A 26,384-nucleotide genomic window follows, 5' to 3' on the forward strand; every position below is an offset into this window, starting at 1 on the left:
GACTTTTGACTGAGCTTCCTGGGGGAATGGAATGTGTCCTTCTATATGTTTGAACAACATACGTACAACATGTTTTGGGCACCACTGTAATACCAGTAAACAATAATAAAGAAAGAATGTATTTGCCAAACTTACTACACAAAAGTATATTTCAAAACTCATTGGACGCTGAAAAATTAAAACAATGAATTTTTGTTCCAGTAAATACAACCAAACATACTTGTAATAGGGCTGTTATTGTCATATCCAGGTATCCAGGACAGCTGTACGCTTCTTTCTAGATGACCAGTCAATTCTAAATCAAAGGGTGGATTTGGACGATCTGCAAGCCAAATAAATACAGAGCAGCTAAATATAAAAGATTAAACAGTTTCTTCCTGGCAACAGTTCTCACATTCCAATCAAAACTTTTCCAAAATCACAACAATACAGAGATCTACTTCAATTATGCAGATATGATTAATGGCTATTTGCATGCAACTGTAATGGAATGGAAAGGAAAAGAACTGATGTCGCTGGGAACTTCCAAAATACATGTGTAAAAATAAACACTATTGATGGGAACTCTATGCCTGATAATTTTGTAGTATAGAAGCGACTGTAATGCAAAGCAAAGAAATATGAAATGCATGGTTCAGCATCATGTTCAATTTATGACTTATGAAAATGAGTAGCAAACTATTGTATATGAAATAAAATATTTGGACATAGAAAATAAAGAAGCGCAGACATTAACAACAAACTGTTTCAGAATTACTACCAATATTTCAAGCATGAATTTAAGGAAGATGTTCTGCAATAAGAAAAACGTAAAGACATTTTACTTTTTTTCCTATACATTTTAAGAAGCCTAAAAATATCAAATGAATGGTTAATATAAAATACTCTGAATGCATAATTGTGAAATTGATCATTCCAAATTGCTGAAAAGCATTCATTATATTAATTACCATTTGGAATTAAAGACTGGAATTGTTCCATTGAATTCAATGGGATTTTTTCAAGTGCATAAAGTTATTCACATTTTAAGTGTTCACACTATCAGATCCACAGTACTATATTTTGTCTTGCAATGCAAACTCAGAGAATACGATAGCAAATTAAAGGCCTTATCCGGGATATTGTAAAAGATTAAAATCTAGACGGTCTCATGCCATAACATTACAATTCATGTAAAATGTGAATGAGAAGCAGAAAAGAAGCTAGGTAATAAAGTCCTATTTCATTTCTAGTGTGGAATAAAATCAAGACATTTATGAGATCAATTCTTTGGCCACTTTTAAGGGCCCCTTTCCACTGAGAAAACATGATAGCTTTTGACATTGCAAATACCTATATAGGATCATGTAAAACATTAGATTTTCAGGCCTCATTTATCTTTTCCGAAGCTTCTGCACTGTGGAAGCTAGAACACCAGGTCTTGATGCTTCTCCCACTGAAGTCAATGGCAAAACTCCCACTGGCTTAAATGATGCAAGATCAGGCCTATACTTGTTAATGAAGTGGGCCTCCAGCGTACTGATGAACTTTGTTTTTCACATATTTTATCTGTATTACATATATTACAGAAAATATTTTGCATTACTGTACTTAGTATGAAGAAATTGAAAAATACTGTAAACAACTTACATTTTAAAAATTGTTTAAAGGCTTCATTTTCTGTAAATTGTATACTCTCAAATAATTTAAATTAGCCTTGATGTAAAATTCCAAAGGCTAATACTATTGTAATGAAACAGTTTGAACAAATAGCTAGTAAGAAAATGGTATGATTGCACAGAAATCTCCTCTGCCAAAAAAACCCCAAAGTTGCTAAAATGACATGAAAGAGAAAAAAAAACCAAAGATGACAGAATTTGCAATAGGCAAAAGTGTGAAATATATTTGGTAGATGATACAGACAGAGACTGTGAATTAGTTTACCGTAAATGATAGCTGGAGTTGGGGTAGCAGCTGAAAAGGACATTAATATAAAGGATTTAATCAAAATTAGTAGCCAAAGAAACATGATTTTACAGATAGTTAAAGATTATATTTATTAGAGATAATAAAGTTTTTTTTTGCTTAAGGAAAGGGTCAATTTTAAATCATGCACTGACTTTTTTTTGCCCAAAAGGATAAAGTAACCAATTTTTTCATGTGAAAAATTAAATCAAGAAAATACAGTAAACGACTCTTACACAAAATAAACAAATGTTTTACCCTTATTTTCCATATGGACAAGGTCAATAGCTAACAACTAAAACTTAGCGTTTTGCTTATCTCACCGCTGAATGGGTATTGAGACCATTGCAGAATTTTAGAGCACCAGTGCATTTTGACTTGAGACTCCTGCTAGCTTCTCTAGCCAAGAATCACACAGAATATACATTACAAATATACTTACAAGGTGAGAGATGATAGAAAGTGGACTGAAGTAAAGCTGTCTAGAGAAATAAAGGAAGTAGGGCTGCCTTCTCAAACATTAAGTGAGGAGAGACTCTAGCTACTAGAAAAGTAAACTCCGGGGGATTGATCCTGAGTTGGACAAGAGTGCTGGTAAGCAGCAAGATCTCCTTATCTGGGGATTGATTCCCCCAATAATTGCAGTCCCCAGTCAGCAGAAGGCATGTGCAGGAGTCATATCCAGAATACACCGCACTCCAGCAGTTGCTGGCTGGTGGACTTCAGAGCCATTTCTTAATTAGAGGAGGTCTAAATAAACTGGAAGCAAGCGTGAAAGTTAAATACGTTCGTTGTTCAACCTGTTTGAAGCAGAATGCAACTGCAGAAACTGGCAAGAATCTCAAGACAACCTGTGTTGGTGCTGAAATACTCTGCAGAGTCACTGGTCGACTACATCAACTCAAATGCAATGTAGGCAAAATCATATCTAGTATGAGATTGACTTTGTCCCATTGGAGATACTACTTGGTGTTTGAACACTTTCTGTTAAACAGCTGCTTCATATAGTACCCTAAAAAAAAGTCAGACAATATAGGCAAGACTAAATATCATTTATTTTGTATCTTAAAATTGAGCCAAATGCCCAAAGAGCATATATGAGTTGGGATGTTTATATTTATTTTGTCAATCTCTGTTAGTGCCTGTCATAGTGCCAAGGAGTCCAGTGGAGGGCAATGAAAATGATTAGGGGGCTGGGGCACATGACTTATGAGGAGATGACGAAGGAACCGGGCTTATTTAGTCTGCAGAAGAGAAGAGTAAGGGGGGATTTGATGGTATTCTTCAACTACCTGAAGCGGGGTTTCAAAGAAGATGGAGCTAGACTGTTCTTGATGGTGGCAGAGGACAGAACAAGGAGCAATGGTCTGAAGTTACAGTGGGGCAGGTCTAGGTTGGATAATAGGAAAAAATGTTCACTAGGAGGGTGGTGAAGCACTGGAATGGGTTACCTAGAGAGGTGGTGGAATCTCCATCCTTAGAGGTTTTTAAGGTGCAGCTTGACAAAGCCCTGGCTGGGATGATTTAGTTGGGTGTGATCCTGCTTTGAGCAGGGGGTTGGACTAGATGTCTCCTGAGGTCCTTTCCAACCCTAATCTTCTATGTTTCTATATCAAACCTAATACTGCTTTAACATTTTATACAAAACAAACCCAGCTTTTTCTTATAACATTTTAAAAGCAATCTTACCAACAACAGTGAGTACGGCACTTGCAGAAACGCTGTCCAGAGTAGTATTAGCTACACAAGTATAGACTCCATCATCCTTATCAGTTACATTCATAATGGCCAAACTGTCTTTCTGAATAATAAACCTGCAAACAATACATTCAACTGTGGATTTTTCCATAATTTTTCATTGTTATAATAAAGTTGTGTGTGAATATTACCAAATCCCAATGATGGCTTAATGATTTTGTAGACACCAACAACATTTCCATGGCTGAATGTAACTTCAACATTTGCACTACATTTTCGTTAACAGGTAACATCAGTATTCAAATGTGTTTTCTTTTCTGAAAGACACCTCTATTAGCAATTGATTCTGACTTCTGATCTGCAAATGTTTAGCACCAAAAAGTGCTGCATTTGCATTTCAGAAGCTAGCAGAAGCCTTCACTCCTAACTGCAGTTGCAACAGGATACTGATGTCCTCCAAAAGACAAGACAGGACACATCGCCACCACGCAACTAGAGCTGTGAACCTCTGATCATATTTATAATGAATTCACTTATTCTTAGTTTGCTAAGCTTTTGTAGCTGCTTTCTTCAAACATTTATTTGATTCAGTTTTACTGGAATAAAAGTTCACAGAAAGTGAATTGCAAAGTCTTATGTGTACTTATGTAATATGCCTAATTGTGGAATATTTGCATACGATTTGCCTTAATTTTTTTAATAAACTCTCTCAATGTTCCTGCCCAAAATCACATTTGGAATCACAGAAATGGCTCACTCATACATGGTGATGAATGGAGGGTAAACACTGGCAGCATCTGCCAGAATCACTAATTGGTAGATCCCCACCATAACCAAATCCATATAAAGATATGCTTTTCACTTTTGGAACAGAGAACTTACTTCGCGGGATTTGGCCATATAGGCAGGTTAACATTAGCACAACATAAACTTCAGCCTAAGATTCCTGCCCAAGCTTGACTGTTGCTAGGGCTTCCCTACAGGACCTCCTCTCTCCAAGCTCCTTCTGGGCCCAAAGAGATACTGCCACCATCTACCTGAATGATTGAACAGTAGTTACCTTGCAGTTAAATGTAGCGCTTTAGCCTAGGAGGACTCAACAGAAAAGCCCTGCATTCTCATACAAGATGTTTAAGGCTGCCACATCGTTACAAGGCTCTAATGTTTTCTGGATCAAGAACAGAAAAATTACTCTATCTCCAGTGATTTAGAATTTAAGGCCAGATGGGACCATCACATCACCTAATCTGATCTCCTATTTATCACAGGCCTCAAGAGAGGTAACAAGAGAGAATGCTCCACTTCCCTTGGTAGTTTGTTTCAACAATTAATCACTCCCACTGTTAAAAATGTGTGCCTTATTTCTAATTGGATTTTGTTGGGCATCAGCTTCCAGCCATTAGTTCTTGGGATTCCTTTCTTTGCTAGATTAAAGAGCCTTATAGTACCCAGTATATTTTTCCTGTGAAACTGCTTATACACTGTAATCAGAGGACCTCTTAATCTTCTTTTTGAAAATCTAAACAGATTAAGTTCTATAATTCACACTTTGATGCACTTTCTCCTACCCTCAACTGTTTTTGTGGCTCTTTTCTTCATCCTTTCCAATTTTTCAACATCCTTATTAAAATGCGGACAACAGAACTGTATGCAGTATTCCAGTATCAGTCTCACCAACCCGTATACAGAGCTGAAATCACATCCCTGGGGCTCCTACTCACTACTCTCCTGGTTATACATTTAAGGACCACATTAGCCATTTTTGCCACAGCATCACACTGGAAGCCCATGTTCAGCTGAGTGTCCACTGTGACCCCAAGCTATTTTTTAGTCACTGCTTTTCACCATACAGACACTCATTCCATAGATATGGCCTGCATTCCTCATTCCTAAATGTGTAACTTTGCATTTGGCTATATTAAAATACATTTTGTTTGAATGGCCCCAGGCTACCAAGCAATCCAGATCGCTCTGCATGACTGCCCTGTCTATCCTATCATTCACCACTTCACCAATCTTTATGCTATCTACAAATTTCATTAGCACTGATTTTATATTTACTTCCAGACCATTGACGAAAATGTTTACTAGGTTGAAACCTAACAGTGTTCCCTGAGATACCTCACTAGAAATACCACCATTTGATGATCATTCCCCATGTACAACTACTTTTTAAAATCCATCAGTTAGACATTTCTTAACCCAGAAATGCTCTTTCAAAATGCTCTTAACTGAGTGTGCTTTATTGTTATTGTATAGAGCTATTTTTTAATCAGAATGTCATGTGGTACTAAAATCAAATGTCTTACAAAAGTTGAAGTATATTATATCTACACAGTTAATTTTATCAGTCAAAATTGTAATCTCATCAAAGAATGAAATCAAGTTTGTTTGACAAGGCCTATTTTCCATAAAACCATGTTGACTGGCATTACTTATAATTCCTATTCTTTATCAATTGAATCCTGTATCAGCTCTTCCATTATTTTCCCCAAGATTGATGTCAGGGTAAATAGTCTATATTTATGTAGGTCATCTTGTTTGCCCTTTTTGAATATTGACACAACATTAGCACTCTTTCCCTTGTATTTCAAGATTTATTAAAATGAGTATCAGCAGGCCAAAGATCTCCTCAGACAGCTCTTTTAGGATTCCGAAGTGCAAGTTTTCTGGATCTATTGATTTTAAAATGTTTATTTCTAGTGAATGTTGTTTAATGACCTCCTTACTTATTAATGGACTAGAAAGCACTTCATCATCCTCATGTCATACAAGTACATCATTCTTCTTTTTTCCAGATACAGAACAGAAATATTTATTGACCATTTCTGCCTTGTCTGCATCACAAACAATGTTACCATCTCTACCTATTAACGGGCATATACCATTGCTATGAATTCTTTTGTTCCTAATATACTTTAAAACATTTTTCTTATTGTTCTTACCCTGCAAACTCTAGCTTTTTCCCTGAATTCTTTAGCTTCCCTTATCAATTTTCTACTATTCATACCTCTAATTTATTTTGATGCTATCTATTTCCCATTTTTTCCATTGGTTAAATGTTGCTTTTGCATTTTTAATTGCTGTCTTCACTTTGCCACTGAACCAGGATGGGCTTTTAGGCAAAGACAAACATGGGTCTGATGCTGATATTGATTAGTTTTCTTTTGGAAGAGTTGCCCAACATATGTGGCCCTGTACATTTCAAATGAACAGGACAAACATTAACAAAAGTTAATTTAAAAGTACAGTTATGAAAAACAAAATAAATAATGTGTCTGTACCTTTCATCATCTGGAAGTTCACCATTATCCTTCAACCATGTAATAGTTGGTATTAAGGTAGGATCATGTTTTACAGTGCACTCAAAAGAAACATAGCCAGCCCTTTGATTGATTTTGTATTCAGGCTGTTTAATAATCATTGTTGGATCTGAAATTTAGAGTTGCTATTAGACACTTAAATTGTTTCAAATTTTGTGTTAAACTGTGATTATAATGGCTTACAACAACGACTGGTTTCTTACCTTTGACTTCTAAATGGACCTCATTTTGTACCTTTCCCAATTTATTCCTTGCTACACAGGTATATGTGCCAGTACTATCCTTTTGTGCCACAGGAATTTCCAGAGTTCCATTGTCATGGAAAACATACAGATCTCCACGTAGGATGCTCCCCTTCACTCCCTTAAACCTTTATATTAAAAATAGTATCATTATCCAATATCATGCACTAATTCAATTGTATGTAGTGTTAGAAAACCACATTTTAGAATATTGCATAAGAAAATACAGATGTGAAGCAAATCCATGTAGTGAAATTTAAGTAGAATCTATAGTAATTTAATTAAATGTTTAATTACATAAATAATTAAATGTATCAATCTTGCAATTAGTACATATCTAAAATAAAAGGAGAGTCCTAATATATTTTTATAAATAGGAAGGATAGAGTAACAAAAATTTTAAATGATTGCTTTCAGGGAAAGAACTTCTTCTGAAGTTAATATACATGACGACTACAACTTACCATTCAATTTCAGGTGCAGGCGAACCAAAAAAAGCACAATCTAGCAATGCAGGATTGTTTGCAATGACTTGATATAATTTATTTGCAGGAGTCAGAATTCTTGGTGGCTCAGCTAAAAATACAACACAACATATTTTATTTTATGTATCTACATATATGGCCTAGTTCATTAAGAAGATCAAGAGTGGCCTATAGAATTATACATTTACATCTCTCTCCAAGATGACTTAGGGGCTCTATCTAGCTCTGCTGTTGGTGACCTGTAGAAGCTGTAAAATAAGGGAATCTTCCTGTTACAAGCAAATACTTCCTTCTTGTTTACACTGAGCAATAGTGATAGGCACCGAAGTATGTGACTTCACTGGGAGAATTCAAGTCAGAAAATGCTCCCAAAAAAAGGTCCATTGGGCCAAATATTGGCCAGATGGATCCGATCATTGCCCCAATGCAGATGACTGATTTGACCACACAGTTCCTAGGAGGTTCTATCTTTCTCAGGAGCCCTTGGGTGCAAGAAAGCGGCACAAACCAGGCAATGAAAGAGGTTCTTTCCTGAGCTCCACCTGCTGAACTCCGATCTCTGGACAGTAGAACTGATTCTGTTGGTTTCTCATGGGAAGCCTTTAAAAGATGACCTCTTTCTGACTCAGATTTTACAACAGGCTTAAGCTCACAGGGAGGCATTGAAGGCCATACTACTCATGTGTGGAGATACTTTCTTAGGAGAAGGTCTCCTTGAGTCAACCATAACCAAATCATCTTGCAAATGTAGCTTCTGAAACTTTGTCTTAAAATCCTTTTGGATCCTTTTTGAGAAGATCTTAAAGGTGTTGCAGGTTTTAGCTGAGTGTCCTCTATCTTTTCCCTGGTTTTTTATATGAATCAAGATAACAAAAGAGTTTGATGGAACAATAAAAAATAAAATAAAATGAAACATTAACTGAAACCTAGTATTCATTAAACAACTCTTTACAGCTATTTTTGTTTGCCTGGCTTAACAGAGAAAGGAGACAAGATTCTTTCATGACTGCTTCAGCTGGGGGGGGGAGGGACTAAGTCAGGGACAGTTAGCGAGAGTGGGGTATCTATGCTCTTCATCTATAGAGTGAGGGCTCAAGGCATATGCGCACACTCTACTCAAAAAGATTCTGTAGCTCTATGGGTGGGCAGGCAACCCCTGCAGTGAGGCTCTGTGGATACCATTTATGAAGAAGAAAGAATTGTGTAATATAGTGGATTGATAAGTATGCATAATCACTTTCAATATAAAATATATTCTTTACCACATTTATGTTAATTTAGCTAGCAATATTTTCCTGTTACTTATCAATGCAGAAAGTCTGTATTAGATTAAACAATATCAGGAAAATGTACCAGTCAATGACTATTAATTAAGTTACAGATAAAAAATGAAAGATTAATCTTACCCAAAACATTCACAAATGCATTTGCCAGCAAGTATCCATATTCATTAGAGGCATTGCACTGATAAACAGCACTCGATCTTTCTTGCACATCAGAGAAAATAATGGTATCACCATCTACTTTTCTGCTAGGATCTTCTGGGGCAACTATTTGGGTTAAAAAAGAGTGTGTTTATTCTTATTCTACTATTTGTGTTAAAAAGAGTGTTTTAATTATTATTATGATGAGTAGTACTATATTTGTGAAGGGAATAAAATATTATGAAAGATTGAATTATTTCTTCATTCCATCTTCTCAGACTTCCCTTTGTGGTTAACCATTATATCATGATACAATTTAGAAGGTTATCCAGATTCTATACTTATTCAGTGTAAGCTGGATAGTGTCCACTATTCTTTTATGATTATCGTCAAAGGCATATTTTCCATGCAATTCAAAGAGGAAAACATACAGAAATATACTGATACGTGTACAATTCAGGCAAACATAGATACAGACACAGATACCTAATAAGTGAGATAAAGAAAAATCTTCTTAATGCCAAAAGAAAACTAATTTGTAAAGATGGGGGAGCTTTAGAATATTCTACTGACTTAAACTTTTCACATGTTCTGCTATTCTTAAACATAAATATGTCTAAAAATGTCAAATAAAAAATAGCTTTCCCCACACGAAAGTGACCTCAAATTAAACTATAATAGGTCAGATACATTACTGGGTAGGAGTTCTTTGCCCACAAGCTAGGAGCATTTATGGAAGTGGTATCAGTGATTCAGTAGGTGGCAGTCTTTCCTCTGAATGAGTACTGAATGAACCATTGACACTTATCAACTGTTCTGTAGTGCTACTGTACACTTTTAAACAGCTGCTTAGTTCTAAAAGTTGCATGGGATGCTTTCGGAAGAAATACATAATGTTGGTAAAACACAGATGTATTATTGAAGTTATTGGACCAAATATTGCTTAGATATCGATGCATAAGGACAATAAATTGCACAGGTGAAACTGAAAACAGAATCTAGTCTGTCAAATTTCGTTGCATAAAAATATACAAAACTACATTTTTTATGTATTTGCAGACATCACATTTTTGGCTGTATCTCTCTGGTTTGCATCCCTTGATATTATCTGTGAATTTGAGAGCACAATTAAGCCTGCAGAAAGTATTGCCAAAGATAGAATTCAGAACAAGAGCTGAACAGAAGTAAAAAAAAAAATATTTATTTATATGGATAATAAGAACAACCACAGTTAAATTAAAGTGAGGACTTTTAAAAAATGATATAAATCTTCATGCTTCAGAGCATAACCTAACCTCTAACTGAGAGGGTTTTGGAAGAAATTTCCCTTATAAGTTATTTCACAACTGTCTATTACGGGTTGTTTTCTTTACAATTTATACTAAAACATCTGGTACTAACAATCATCACAGACAGGATAAACAACGAGAGACCTGTAGCATCTTAAAGACTAACAAATTTCTGCAGGCATAAGCTTTCGTGGGCTGCAACCCACTTCGTCAAATGCCTCAAATGCTTATGCCGCAGAAATTTGTTAGTCTTTAAGGTGCTGCAGGACTATTGTTGTTTTTGCTGTATACAGACTAACACGGCTACCCCTCTGAAGCAGACAGGATAGTGGACTAGAAAGATCACTGATCCGATTCTCTTTCTCATCATCCCTTTCCTCTGCTCAAATGGCTCTCATCTCACTCTGATTCTAAGGCCCAGTTTTCACAAAGAAATTGCACCAAATTAACTAAATCCGTTTCTAAATAAATGCATTTTTTCCTATTCAATTCCAGGCCCAAGAATGGTTTCTTTCTCAAGCCCAGTCCTCCTCCATTCCTATTTCTGGGCCACCATCACTCTGCTGTTAGGGGTAATCCTCTTTGCTTTGCTTCCTCCTGCACCAAAAGTTCCTGGTCTTCTCCTATTCTATTTCAAGGCCCCTTTAACCTTAACTTTGCCCATCACCTATATTTCAACTGACTTAACAACCTGGCTGCTTGGTTTTTCACAACATCAACACTTGCCTCTACTTCAGAGGATGCTATTCTCTTTGGTACTAAGGGTATGTCTTCACTTACGGCAGCAAATTCAGTGCCACCGGAACGATTTTTCGGGATTGACTGAGCAGAAAGAGACTGAATAAATCCACCCCCGGAGAAAGAGTAACATTGCATTGACAGGAGGGCATTTCCCATCAGCACAGCATAGTGGGGACACGGCACTATTTAGAATTTAGGAAGTCAATGGGAGATATGCAAGCTACTCTATGTAGCTTGCGTATCTCCCGTTGACTACTGCCAAATTTCATGGTAAGTGTAGACCAGGCCTAAGTATTTCTGGTTCAAAAAATGTTAGCAATACTGGCCCTACTAAAAATGTAAAGGAGCCATGCTATTTCACATGTTCACATGCTATGTCAAAGATCTTAATTCTCCTCAGAAAGTGAAACAGATCCTCCCATCCCCTGAAATTATATGCTTAAGCAAGGAGATGGGAATATTTACAGTGTTAGGACATGATCATGCAAAAGAACATTAGTGGGCACATATCTGTGCTTGTGTAGAGATCCCTTTGTAAGATGCAGGACTTTGAGTTGACTGGCAAAAACACATCAGCTTGTGGACTTTAAAAAAAAAATTCTTCTTTATATGGAATGTGTGTTTTCTATGTGATTGATTTAGGAATACATTTGATCAAAGATTGACTCTACTGGCATACAATTTAGGAGTTTCTGTAATGTTCGTGAGACTTATGATTCTTTTATTGTGTTCATCAACAGTTAATTGACTTTGGGCAATTACCACAGACTTACAAAGATGTACCAGTAGCACATAAAATTGATATTATTTTTAGAAATGGACTTTTTTGTGCAAGCAAGTGGAAGGATTTGCCTTCTAAGACCTGTTTCGTGACATTATTTGATAATTTGTAAATCATGTTCACCACTGTGGAAGGAAGCTACTGAAAATGAGACCATTTTTACACCTTTATGATAATGATGCCATAGATAGCATTGAAAAGCCACTTTTAATATACCGTAGAACCTCAGAGTTATGAACATTGCAGGAATGGAGGTTGTTCATAACTTTGAAATGCTCGTAACTCTGAACAAAATGTTATGGTTGTTTTTTCAAAAGTTTACAACTGAACATTTACTTAAATACAGCTTTGAAACACTACTATGCAGAAGAAAAATGCTGCTTTCCCTTTATATTTTTAGTAGTTTATGTTTAACGCCGTACTGTACTGAATTTGCTTCTTTATTTTTTCCCCCCTTTGCGGCTGCCTGATTATGTAGTTCTGGTTTCAAATGAGGTGTGTGGTTGACTGGTCAGTTCATAACTTCGGTGTTCATAACTCTGAGGTTCTACTGTATGTGCCATTTTCTGTTGCTTATAACTTTCTCCAACAAATTACTTTTTGGGCTGAAATATCTCACATTAAGACTAAGTTCAAAGATTAACTTGGGGGAGGGGGAGGGTGAAGTTTGTTAAAATTCCATTCAGCTGTGTTTGAGATATCAGAGTGTGGAAAGAACAGTCAAAGCTGACTGTTTTTTTGCAGTCCTACCTAAATGCTGGCTACTTTTTAGAACTTTAGTATATCTATGGATTTAAGCCCCAATCCTGCAATCTGATCCATGCGGGTAGATCCCTGTACTCAAGCAAAGCCCAGCTGGCTGTGCATAAGGGATGTGCCCATGTGGATGATCAGAGTGCAGAATCATGACTTCTGTTTGCAACCAGAACATGGACTATTTATTGGCATCTTAGACAATTCTAAGATGATAGCAAAAGGAGCAGGAAGCTGCATATTGTTTAAATGCAGTGTGCAACCTTCTGTTAAGGAATGATCAGGACATGCTGAAGGGGTTCTGCTGCTCTAGACAAACTGGTAAATATCTGCCCTGCACAAGCCCACATTTGTTCCCACAAAGTTACTAAAACCCAGGAGCATGCACAAGGGGGAGGGGGGCAGGCAGAGGCCCCCCCCCCCAATTGGTGAGGGCACAGAACTTGTCCAGGGTTGGGGTGGGAGATGACACCTCCTCTGGAACTGGTGCCACTGAGGGAGAGTTAGTTTTTTCGGACATGCTGGAAGAGCCAGCTCCACTGGCCCCGGGTGGTGGAGCCATCTCCTCTGGCCGCCGGGGACACAGAAAGTGCCCTCCTAAAGCAGCCACATTTTTTATTCTTGTGCATGCCCCTGATTAAACCTTAATCCTGCAAAGACTTACACACATGATATCATCTTGGCTGGAATGAGACCTGAAAGCTTTGCTGCTCCCAGTATTTGCAGCACCCTTAGTTGCACATGTGCTTTCTGTATGTTGATTCAGCCTTCTATGTGCTTCTCCAAATGTAGAAAATAAATACAGCACATTCAAATACAGAGTAATCTGTATATTATGTCAGACATTCCCTTCATTTTAGCTATTCCTCCCACACCCTAAATCTCCCCTGATGATCTAAATGTGTCATTATTATTAGACTGCACATCTAGTTCTAGTTTTGCATGTTATCCCCATCTCCAAAACAGCACTGGAAATTGCTTACAATATGTTTATTTGATTGGATTTAGTAGCACCCTTATATTGTCTTTAAAAAAAAGTAATTAAATACAATACTATAGATATAACTGATTAAAAGGAGCATGCTAGTTAGAATTGGGTGAAAAATGAAAAAAATATCCACAGAATTGTTTTTGCCATTTGTTACTGAAATTTCTAACTTTTACAACCAGGTATATTTACTGCTTAGATTATATATGGGAGGTTATTATGAGGGCGAAAGGAATCCAAGAGAGCTGGCTGTATTTTAAAGAAATCTTATTGATGGCGCAGGAACAAACCATCCCAATGCTCAGAAAGAATAGCAAATATGGTGGGCGTCCAGCTTGGCTTAACAAAGAAGTCTTTGGTGAGCCTAAACACAAAAAAGAAGCTTACAAGAAGTGGAAGCTTGGACAGATGACTAGGAAGGATTATAAAAATACTGCTTGAACATGCAGGAATGAAATCAGGAAGGCCAAAGCGCAATTGGAGTTGCAGCTAGCAAGGGACGTGAAGGAGAACAAGAAGGGTTTCTACAGGTATGTTACCAACAAGAGGAAGATTAGGGAAATGTGGGCCCCTTACAGAATGGCGGAGGCAACCTAATGACAGAGGATGTGGAGAAAGTTGAGGTACTCAATGCCTTTTTTGCCTCTATCTCCACAAACAAGGTCAGCTCCCAGACTACTGCACTGGAAAGCACAGAATAGGGAGGAAGTGAACATCCCTCAGTGCTGAAGGAACAGGTTCAGGACTATTTAGAAAGATTGGACATACACAAGTCCATGGGGCCAGATGCAATGCATCCGAGGGTGCTGAGGAAGTTGGCTGATGTGATTTCAGAGCCATTGGCTATTATCTCTGAAAACTCATGGCAATTGGGGGAGGTCCCTGATGATTGGAAAAGGCAAATATAGTGCCCCTCTTCAAAAAAGGGAAGAAGGAAGAAACGTGGAACTACAGACCGGCCAGCCTCACCTCAGTCTCAGGAAAAATCACAGATCAGGTCCTCAAGGAATCCATTTTAAGGCACTTGGAAGAGAGGAAGGTGAACAGGAACAGTCAATATGGATTCACCAAGATCAAGTCATGCCTGACCAACCTGATTGTCTTCTATGAAGAGGTGACTGGCTCTGGGGATGTGGGGAAAGCAGTGGATGTGATATACCTTGACTTTAGCAAAGCTTTTGATACAAAGTTCTAGAGGGGTAGCTGTGTTAGTCTATATACAGCAAAACCAACGAGAGTCCTGTAGCACCTTAAAGACTAACACATTTCTGCGTGCATAAGCTTTTGTGGGCTGCAAACCACTTTGTCATCATGCATCTGATGAAGTGGGTTGCTGCCCACGAAAGCTTATGCCCACAGAAATTTGTTAGTCTTTAAGGTGCTACAGACTCTCGTTGGTTTTGCTTTTGATACAGTCTCCCACAGTATTCTTATCAGCAAATTAAAGAAGTATGGGTTGGATGAATGGACTATAAAATGGACAGAGAGCTGGCTAGATTATCAGGCTCAACGGGTAGTGATCAATGGCTCGATGTCTAGCTGGCAGTCTGTAACAAGCAGAGTGCCCCAGGGGTAGGTCCTGGGGCCAGTTTTGTCCAACATCTTCATTAATGATCTGGAGGATGGCGTAGAATGCACCCTCTGCAAGTTTGCAGATGACACTAAGCTAGGGGGAGTGGTAGATACCCTGGAGAGCAGTGATAGGATACACAGTGACCTAGACAAATTGAAGGATTGGGCCAAAAAAGCTGATAAGGTTCAACAAGTGGAGGGCAACTGTTCATCTTTTTAAAAATGCTGTTATGGTATCATTTTGCATCGGCCTAGAAAATTAATCATTCAAAGAAACAGACAAATACTTGATATGGATATTGACACTGAACATATCTCATCATAACTGTAGAGCCCAGATTGTCAAAAAAATTTCTCATAGCTTATGTACATTTTGCAGTTAATGTAAACACTATGGCACACATCAATCATAGGTCTTATAAATGTGATCCCGAGCAGATGGTGCTGAAGATCAACTTCAGAGATAGCTAACACATGAGCAATATTCTGAGGACACAGTAGATCCTGCTGTTGTTTCTGCTAAGTGGAATAAAAAGAATTAATACTAATAAAATAATGATAAGCAATTGTTCTTATTGACATGAATTGAAATACTTGGCTCTCGTCTAGCCTTCTTGCAGAATGCTGTTGGTCCTCGTGTAGACTTTAAAAGTCTTGGAAGGATCAGAGTAATGGTATTATTTCACCCTACATGCCTCTTCTTCCAGAGGATCACATTCATAACCAACATGTAGAAGCTGTGATCATATCCATTACTTGCCAGTCATTTCCCTAGTTAAAGTTATAAAAATATGATCCAGTATTGCTGAACAGAACTGGAACCAGAAGAGTTGAATAGGATCATAGTTAATTATTTCCATAATTGTGCTGACACTGTGCCTTTTATTAGCTATATTTGCTAAGATAGAATAGGGACAGGACACTAAGTATCAAATCAAGAACAGTATAAAAGAGGAACATTCTTGTGCTATGAAAAGGAGTAAATAACACTTCCTTAACTAGAGTAATCCTTGTCTTTGTGAACTCCACGTTTCTCATAGAAACATGCTCTACCTGAGACTAACTTTGAAGACAATCAAAAAACTACAGCTACTGCTGGAGAAGCAGTTTTCCTGAATATAAGTTGTAGATGTAATGAACACATAACATTTATATTACATAAAGACTGTACTTGAACTATTTAACACACAACACAGGGGTGTGATGGGGTATCCAATCCACATAAGGCCTGAAGGGGCTAAGGTGGCCAAGTAGGTCAATTAAGTGCTTAGGCTGCACCTGGAGGAGAAGGCAGGGAGTGAGATTAATTAAAGTGAGGTTGAGCTGGACAGGAAGAGAAGGGTTCTGTGAAAGTCCAGGAGCTGAGAGCAGAAAGGGACTGCAGGGAGGTAGTCTGCAGTCACTCCCTGGGAAAAGTGAGGTGTGTTTGGGGCTATAGAGAGAAGCCTACAGTACTCCCTGGGAGGAGGGAGTTTAGGCTGGTAAACCAGAGTTGGGGGAGAGCCAGAAAGGCAGGAAAGGGACGGGGAACTGCTGCAAGGTATGGGATAGGGTAGATCTTAGCTGCCGATGACAGGGTGGGCCCAGGTTCCCCTAGCAGCCACTAGGGAAGTGACACAGGCCAGACAGCAGAGAGTGGATTGCCTGGAACAATTAGCCTTTGGAAGACTTTGATACCTCTGACGGGCAGGACCCCGGAAAGCCAAGTAACAAAGAAGCTGCAGCTTCTGGAGCAAGAGACATCGCAGGGTGAGAGAGGACAACAGGTGAAGAGACCACCAGAGGAGGGCACAGCACCTGGAAGGAGATAATTCCCAGAGCAGCCAGGAGGAGGCACCACCTGCCATGAGTGGACCCTGTGACAAGGTATAAGTCATTCTACATAGTTTTGGGCTTGGAAACTTGAAAGGTTGCCTCTTCCCTACATGCTATACTGAGGTTAAGATTGATGATTCTGGCTAATGGTCCCTAGATTTAAATGTTTAGTTGCTGATGTTTGAGGTCTCCTGAATGTTCTCCATGGTCCATCATAACAAAAATATGTTGCTCTTTAGTGCTTTGTGCAGATCTACTTTCTCAGACCTTAGTTCAAAGTGGCTAAATCTCATGTTATGTATTTAGACTATGTTATAGGACTAGAGTCTTTTTTGTGGGTTTAGTCAAGGTGTTGTTTTAATTGCCTATATTCTGTGGGGAGATTAGGATGGAAAAGCAGGGATTCTCGGCCCTGGGCAGGATTGTGTGTGCTCTGGGGAGGAGTAGAGGTATTTCTGGGTAGGTGGAAGTGTTGAAGATAGCTAAGCAGGACTTGGAGAAGTTCTGAGCTGGGCAGTGGATGGGCCAGGTTTGCAGGACTGAGTGCAGAGAGTAAAGAAGTCAATTACTGAATGAAAGTGTGGATGAACTGATAGTTGGTGTGTGTGGTGGTAGTGACAGTAGCTGGGAGATGATTTGGTATGAGCTAGATTGGAGGGGTAGAGATTGGGACTGGGAGACAACAGCAAGGGGACACATAATATTAAGAGAAATAAATACTGTTTTCTCTCATCTTAACCTTTATTGTAAACTATCATACGTTTTCATTCTAAAAGAGAGAGGAGACCGAAAAAGGAAAAGGGTGCCCTTTTCTCTTCTTCTTTCTTCCCCCATCAACTCTTCCTTATTCCCCTGACAAAGAGCTCCTTGAGACCTCCCCAGTTGGTGTCCTAGCTCTCCATTTTGAAAATAGGATCAACCCACAGGGGATGATAGGAGGTGGGGCTGTGAGGTGACAGATTGTTACCTGCAGCCTCACCACCTATTTTGGGCACCACCTAGCACCGCCCATTGGGTACATTGTATGCAGTAAATAAAACTCGGCTTCAACAGATTTCATCCATGCTGCACTCATTAGGCCAGATCCTGGCCCATCTGCACAGCTCCAGAAGAACTGATGGCCGGCATGGTGAGCGAGTACTGGGACTGACAGTCATTCCCCTATGTGACTGGTCTCCTCCAGAGTATAAGAGCCCAATAGCCTTCATCCCACACGTGTGTGCCTGGGACCAGTAGAGCGTGTGTGTTTGTAAAAGTTCAGGGGAAATAATAAGAACCAAGAATTTTTCTAACCAAGAATTCTGAAACATTCTCATGAACAGAGATCAAAGGGTTATCCTTTCTGTCTTCAATTCAATGTAATATTATGTGATTACAAAGAGAGACTGAATAAAAGTATTATTTTAATGTGAAAAATGATAAAAGCAAGTAAAGAACATCTCAAGTGAAGATAATCAAACAGTTTCTTTCAGTACACTACTTCCTCTAATTTTGAAATGTGTTTTTAATATTTAATAGCTCACCCTGTACTATAAATCACTGAACCAATAAATTAGTCTTTTGTGCAGTATTGCAAGAGCTTTTCTAAAGTCCAGTTATGTCAGTTGTTCCCCCTCCAATTATTCTGGGTTGTTACTTCCTTAAAATTTCAGACACTTTATGCATAATTTCCCTTTTGTAAACCCATGCTGAACATTTAAACCATAAACTGAACCACTCATATAAAGATTACTCATGTGAGCAAGCATTGCAAGATTAGGCCCTTATCACACCAGCATGGTCTGAAATTACAGTAATTATAACGAAAATGAACTAAAATTTATTTCTTTTAAAAAAGATGCTTATACCAGGTAACAGACCCTGAGGAGAAGGGGAATTATTTTAGTCACTACTCTTTTATTAATTAATTTTTTAAGTGCCCACTCTTTTTCCCCCTTTTACATGATGTTGCCTTTCAACTTTCTCCCCTCATTCAATTTACAATTTAAATGTATACCCAAAATTTAAAGAAACATAGTAATAGGATCATAAAAGGGTCACAGTGGCTACACAACAAAGTAAAAGAAGCAGTTAGAGGCAAAAAGACATCCTTTAAAAAGTAGACATTAAATCCTACTGAAGAAAATAGAAAGGAGCACAAACTCTGGCAAGTGAAGTGTAAAAATTTAATAAGGAAAGCCAAAAAAGAATTTGAAGAATAGCAAGCCAAAGACTCAAAAAGTAACAGCAAAAATGTTTAAAATACATCAGAAGCAGGAAGCCTGCTAAACAACCAGTGGGGCCACTGGACGATCGAGATGCTAAAGGATCACTTAAGAAAGATAAGGCCATTGTGTAAAAACTAAATGAATTCTTTGCATAGGTCTTCACGGTTGAGGATATGAGAGAGATTCCCAAACCTGAGCCATTCTTTTTAGGTGACAAACCTGAAGAATTGTCCCAGATTGACGTGTCATTAGAGGAGGTTTTGGAACAAATTGATAAATTAAACAATAATAAGTCATCAGGACCAGATGGTACCACCCAAGAGTACTGAAGGAACTCAAATATGAAATTGTAGAACTACTAACTGTGGTACATAACCTATCATTTAAATCAGTTTCTGTACCAGATGACTAAAGCATAGCTAATGTGACGCCAATTTTTAAAAAAGACTCCAGAGGTGACCCCAGCAATTACAGGCCGGTAAGCCTAACTTCAGAACCAGGCAAATTGGTTGAAATTATAGTAAAGAACAGAATTATCAGACACACAGATTAATATGATTTGTGGGGTAGAGTCAACATGATTTTTGTAAAGGAAAATTATGCTTCACCATTCTACTATAATTTTTTGAGGAGGTCAATAAGCATGTGGACAAGGATGATCAACTGGATATAGTGTACTTAGATTTTCAGAAAGCCTTTGACAAGGTCCCTCACCTTGAAGCAAAGTAAGCGGTCATGAGATAAGAGGAAGATCCTCTTTTAACCTCTTCTGGTTAAAAGATAGGAAACAAAGGGTAGGAATAAATGGTAAGTTTTCAGAATGGAGAGAGGTAAATAGTGGTGTCCCCCACGGGTCTGTACTGGGACCAGTGCTGTTCAACATATTCATAAGTGATCTGAAAAAGGAGTAAACAGTAAGGGAGCAAAATTTGCAGATGATACAAAACTACTCAAGATAGTTAAGTTCAAAGCAGCCTGTGAAGAGTTACAAAGGGATCTCACAAAACTAAATGACTGGGCAACAAAATGGCAGATGAAATTCAATGTTGATAAATGCAAAGTAATGCACATTGGAAAACATAATCCCAGCTATACATATAAAATGATGGGGTCTAAATTAGCTGTTACCATTCAGGAAAGAGATCTTGGAGTCATTGTGGATAGTTCTCTGAAAACATCCACTCAATGTGCAGTGGCAGTCAAAAAAGCTAATAGAATGTTGGGAATCATTAGGAAAGGGATAGATAATAAGACAGAAAATAGCATATTGCCTCTTTAAAAATCCATAGTGTGCTCACATTTTGAATATTGCATGCAGATCTGGTCGCCCCATCTCAAAAAAGATATATTGGAATTGGAAAAGGTACAGAAAAGGGCAACAAAAATTATCAGGAGTATGGAACTGCTTCCATATGAGGAGAGATTAATAAGACTGGGACTTTTCAGCTAGGAAAAGAGATGATTAAGGAGAGATATGATAGAGGTCTATAAAATCATGACTGGTGTGGAGAAAATAATAAGGAAGTGTTATTTACTCCTTTTCATAACACAAAAACTAGGAGTCACCAAATGAAATTAATAGGCAGCAGGTTTAAAACACCAAAAGGAAGTATTTCTTCACATAACTGCACAGTTAACCTGTGGAACTCTTTGCTAGAGGATGTTGTGAAGTCCAAGACTATAATGGGGTTCAAAAAAGAACTAGATAAGTTTATGGAGACTAGGTCCATCAATGGCTATTATCCAGTATAAGCAGAGATGCAAAACCGCGCACTGCAGTGTCCCTAGCACCTGTCTGCCAGAAGCTGGGAATGGGTGACAGGGGATAGATCACTTGATGATTACCTGTTCTGTTCATTCCTTCTGAAGCACCTGGCATTGGCCACTGTTGGAAGACAGAATGCTGAGCTAGATGGACTATTGGTCTGATCCAGTATGGCTATTTTTATGTTCTTATCCCTGTCCTTGGTGTTTGTGATCCTTCCTTTAACTGAAACACAGGTGAGAGGTCTGTCTTCAACACTGCCCCCTCCCTTGTCTGCCTATTATGGAAAACAAAACCGGGAGCATTAAGCATCTCCCAGTTGTATTTTCCATTAGAAAATTAAAGTACTGCAAACAGATTATTGGGCCACAGGAGGTGCATTGTGGGATTTATCATGATGGAAGGTCTTTGAAATTCAAATGTAGCCATTTTGCTTTTAAATGGTGCCATGGATGTCATTCTCCCAGCATTCTCTGCAACCCAACCAGATGCTTTAGTTTCATTTTACAATGATACATTAAAAATTCAGATGGAAACCAATAGGCCCTGCCCACCTGAATATTTTCTAAACCAAGTGAAAATGAGGGCATGTTGCATTTGCAAATCTGACAGAGTGGCTTCAAATATTTTAAACTACAATGCTTTCCTTTTAGAAGCTACAGAATTCACAAGAACTGTCACTTGCCTCCCCCCTCTCTCCCCTGCTCTCCCTCAGATGTCCTTTACTTTAGTTACACTTTACAGTGGAGTAGTCAGCTAACTCCCAGTGAAATATTTGCAGCTGCTAAAGAAAGAGGGATGGTGGAGGGAACACAGAACCCTGCTAAGGAATGAGAGAGAGCTTAAACTTCCAAAAGTATCAGTGACACATTAGTATGCAACAGAGGTGGGAGGTAGATTCTGATTACCAGAAGAGGATGACTGGAAAAATCAAAGAGAGAACAAGCGGGTGAGAGAGTGGAGGAGGAGGGGACAGATGAAGTGTAAGGGCTGACAGGACAAAAAAAATCTACATAAAAATAGGGCAGGAAAAGAAACAAAACAGCAGGAGAAAGTAAAGAAAGAAAATTATGACATGCATATAAAATTTTGTATTTGTTATTTTATCAGCTATTGACCTATTCAAGTGTGTCCTGCACACTTATGAATGCTTTTGAGATTTACCTATTTAACCTCAAGTTTATGTGACTGATTTAGCCATCTTGACCTGTCATTTCAAAACCTATATTACAGTCCTAATCAAATCATATTTATCTAGCTGTTCCATACATATGCCTTCCCTGGTGAGTGTTTCTATCTTCTCCCCTGCAGATGCCTGATTTACAGCAACATCCCTCGACTTCTCCTTATATTCTCCTTTTTAGTCATATTAGCTATTTTCCCCAGACCAGCTGTCTCTTTTCTTTTTCCCAAGAAGTTTTACACCTATCAGCTAAGATTTTTCTTCTCTCTTTTGCTTTTTCCTGAAATGGACTCTGACTCCTGAAAGTCCTGCTGTCTCTTTCACTGACCTTTACCTGAACTATATATTTTTTTTTTAAACTTCTTCTGCAATTTCCCTTTCCTACTACACTTTTAAATCTTTGAAGTGCCAGCTCATGATGGCAGAATTTCAGAACACTACCATCATTTCTGACAAGGCAGGTGCTTAGGTTGACTGGCTTTGTCTTAGTGTTGCATTGTGAAAGAAGAGGGATAAGGGTAAAGGACCAGCAGTGATTTTATAATATAATATAAGCTGAATATAAGAAGAACTGACAGCAGACTGCAATACTGGTCTGTAAGTTCTCTTCAAGTAAAAATGTGCTATAGATAGTATTTAATTTGCTTCTTTCATATTGTGTTGCCAGTCAGAATACTGGCAACAAATGAGTGGTTGGGGCATCAATTCACAACTGCTTTTCTTATCCACATGGACAGAATCGGTTGTTTTATTGCCTTAGGGGTTCATCGCCTCTGACACCTAAATTGGCACAAGCTGATTTCCAGACTGTTGCTGATTCATTCAGACAGCCTTACTACAGCATTTGATTGCTGAGGCCTGGAAAGCTAAAAAATATTCCAAATTCTAACCCCTGCAGCGGTGCTTAATACAGCTATAGAGGCTTATTTCTGATCTCCTACCCCCTTTTCAATTCTTATGCAGAACCAACTCTCCAATGGGGATGCAACTGAGTAGATACGAATCTTAAGAGACCGAGTAAATATCGCAATGGCAATACGATTAGCAATTCTATCCCTGTGATATCACCAGTGAACGGAACACATCAGACCTTTACTAAGACTGTTACTAAGACCCCATCTCCATGGTATAACACTAACAGAGAGCAGAAAAGGATAATGACTTGCCCACTCCAAAACAGTAATGTTCTCAAGCTTCATCACATTGGGACACAATAGAAGTAATTTCTGCTATTTTATCTTCATGCACAGTAGCATTTTTCTCTCACTTTATGTGTATTCGATGTGAGGCAAAATATCCTTAAATATGGAGTAATTATTTTTATGTGAACAAGTTTCATATCCCTTATGTATGCTTAATCCTTATTTGTTTGTGTTTTTATTCATCCTCCATTAAGATGATTAAATAACTTACTTGCTATGGGTACACCGTTTGTTAGCCAGCTAATATTAGGCTTGGGGTTGCCATTAGCTCTGCAGATCAGGGTTCCATCCTCTCCAGGAGACAACACAAGGTTTCTGGGTGCTGTGATCCAGTATGGAGCAGCTTTGATCAGAGAAAGAAAAACACAACAATAAACAATGGTCCAAGTCTCCATTCAGAAGGTCATACAGAAAAGTAGCTATAACTGGCAAATAAACAAACAGTGTGTGTGTGTGTGTGTGTGTTTGCTGATTTTTCTATTTGTAATATTGAATAATTTACTGGTAAAATCATTATTTGATTAGCTCAGATTACAAGTGACACAAGCTTTTAAACTGTTAAACAGATGGACAGTAAATCATAAAGTATGCATAGCTGTTTACATCAAAAATTTTCAGGTAAATAAAATGTGATTCAACTATTTTGATCCTAATCTGTATTCCTAAATACAGCAAAAGCTAACAGACTGTGGCTTCCATAAAAAGGATTAGGACAGTAGCCTTTCTAATAACTTTTGAGGTGCTCCTCATCCTCAGGCTACTTGGAGAAGAGGAAGAAAGGAATTGATAATAGGGGAAGAGATAAGTGCAAGTGACTCAGGCAGGTGTGGGAGGAGAAACAGACTTAGGTGAAAGCCTGGCCCCATTGAAGTCAATGGAAAAACTCCCAGGGACTTTAGTGGGATCAGAATTTCATCCTGGTTGGCTGACAAACACAGAAAGAAAACCAAAATGGAGAAGGGATGATTTCCTTACAAGAAAAATAACTTCCATACGCCTAACCAGCAGATCCTTTGCAGTAACTATATGCAAACAGCATATTTGTCACATTTTATGTAAATGCATTTGGATTAGTGGACACAGAGAATATATCTTTTTATTTTTAAAAAGGAAGAGGATCATACCCACAGACAGTCTTTGAACCAAGCCAAGGTCACCATCAATATAAACTGGTGTCAAGAGTTCTGCGCAAACACTAACAGGTTACTTAAGAGAAGTGACTGATTTGCCACGTCAGGAATAATTGGCTATTATTAACTAAATCACTTACAAACTCTCAGGCACACTTGAAATACCAACACGTTTGAAGTGTATTGAATCCCAGTGCTATAATACCACTGGACAGACAAAACCTAGTAAACATTAATTTGGCAAAACCAGAAAAAGGAGAAATGAAAAAAGCAAAAGGAAAGATGGGAAGGGGAGAAAGAAGAAGAGAGAAGAAGAATGTGGATGGGAGACAGAGGAGGATGAATAGAAGGAAAAAAAGATGAGGAAGAGAGAGAAAGGAAGAAAGGAGGACAAGGAGTAAGGGCACGGCTATATTAGAGAGTTTACAATGTAAACTGTAAGCTCTCTAATGTAGCCATTCTAATTATGTCAGCACTGGTGTGGGGAGCACTGTGTCGGCCAGAGAACTTCTCCTGCTGATATAGCTTCTACCACTTGCGGGGGCTGAAATAGTGATTTACTCACACTCCGGAGCGAAATAAGTTATGCCAACAAAAGCTGTAGTTTAGACATAGCCTAGGAGAAGGGAAAGGAGCAGCAGAGGAAGTGGAGAAACAATCTCTTATGACACTGAAAGGAAGTTTCTAGACAAAATTTACCACAGATACCAGTTAGTTTTGTATTAATGGAATTCTTTCTAAGGGATAGTCTCAATTTAGCACCATACAGCTGCTTGGCAAAAAAACACAATCACATACTAAAATGAGGCCATTGTGAAAATTAAAGACTGGACATGGTAAAGCCTGTCTTGTGGGAAACTTCATTTGATTTAATGACTATTTTACTCAGTTCATTTTACAGTTATTCATCCTTGTAAATATGATTTACTGTGATATATTTTCCTGATAAATTACATTACTATATAATCTTGCATTGGGATGGTGACATTGTTAAATTTGTGGTTATTTTAAGCATTACCTTTGACAGTTACTGTAATGGTATGGTGAGTGAAACCTAATGGATTTCTTGCTACACATTTATATTTCCCAGAATCAGCTTCAGAAATATCTACAATCTTGAGAGTTTTCTTAAAATTTTCAAAAAATGTTCTCTTGATGGGCAGTTCTCCACCTTCTTTAATCCAACGGACAACTGGTGTGGGTCTGAAGAAACAAAAACACAAATGAGATTAAAAGGCTGGGGGGGGAAAGCGGGGTTAAGAGTTCAATCCATTAATTTTTCATGTTTATATGTAAAAGCAATTATTGTTTGGAGAACTTTAGCCTGGATTTTTGGGGATGACCAACAGATGAGGAAAAATTTATAACATTACTCTTGTCATTTTCAGTAAATTGTAGCGTCACTAACATCAACAAAATTCCTTGATTTAATAATTATAGACTACATTTTTGCTGAATCAATTGCAATTTACTATCCTTAATGATTCTAATAAAAGATTCAAATACATACTTGAATATTCTTTATCTAAGCTATGATTATTTATTTGTGGTGGCAACTTGATTTTCATGTCACTTTAGAAGGTAGCTTCCAGTAATAATGTCACATTTATGCAGCATCTATCATCTTGAGCAAATCCATAATACTTTTTGTACTTTACAAACTATACTATAGTAAGCCAGAAATCTGAAATTTTTCTCTCAAGAAATTTCCAAAACAAAAATCTTTCTGACATTTTTCAGTTGATTTCAATTTTTCCAATGGAAATTTTGAACTGATTCAGCCTGAATTTTTTTATTTAATTTTGACTTAAAACATAATTCTCTATGTTTGTAAGTCAAAAT

At 38.0% G+C, this 26,384-nt stretch overlaps 1 protein-coding gene across 2 annotated transcripts in view; it reads right to left on the reverse strand.

Moving 5' to 3' along the window:
* Positions 1-26,384, reverse strand: part of NRCAM (neuronal cell adhesion molecule) — a 274,576-nt gene that overhangs the window by 66,066 nt on the left and 182,126 nt on the right. For both annotated transcript variants that reach the window (XM_067564201.1, XM_067564202.1), the window contains exons 9-16: positions 25,561-25,745; positions 23,624-23,755; positions 9,099-9,242; positions 7,672-7,783; positions 7,169-7,335; positions 6,927-7,074; positions 3,634-3,758; positions 221-322 (exon numbers count right to left, since the gene is read on the reverse strand). In XM_067564201.1, the coding sequence (XP_067420302.1) occupies positions 221-322; positions 3,634-3,758; positions 6,927-7,074; positions 7,169-7,335; positions 7,672-7,783; positions 9,099-9,242; positions 23,624-23,755; positions 25,561-25,745 (1,115 nt within the window). The remainder of the gene's footprint in view (positions 1-220; positions 323-3,633; positions 3,759-6,926; positions 7,075-7,168; positions 7,336-7,671; positions 7,784-9,098; positions 9,243-23,623; positions 23,756-25,560; positions 25,746-26,384) is intronic.

This window comes from Emydura macquarii, unplaced genomic scaffold (genome assembly GCF_026122565.2).
Source record: "Emydura macquarii macquarii isolate MOO-44397 ecotype Brisbane River unplaced genomic scaffold, CSIRO-AGI_Emac_v2 contig_2636, whole genome shotgun sequence".
Taxonomy (NCBI): Eukaryota; Metazoa; Chordata; order Testudines; family Chelidae; genus Emydura; species Emydura macquarii.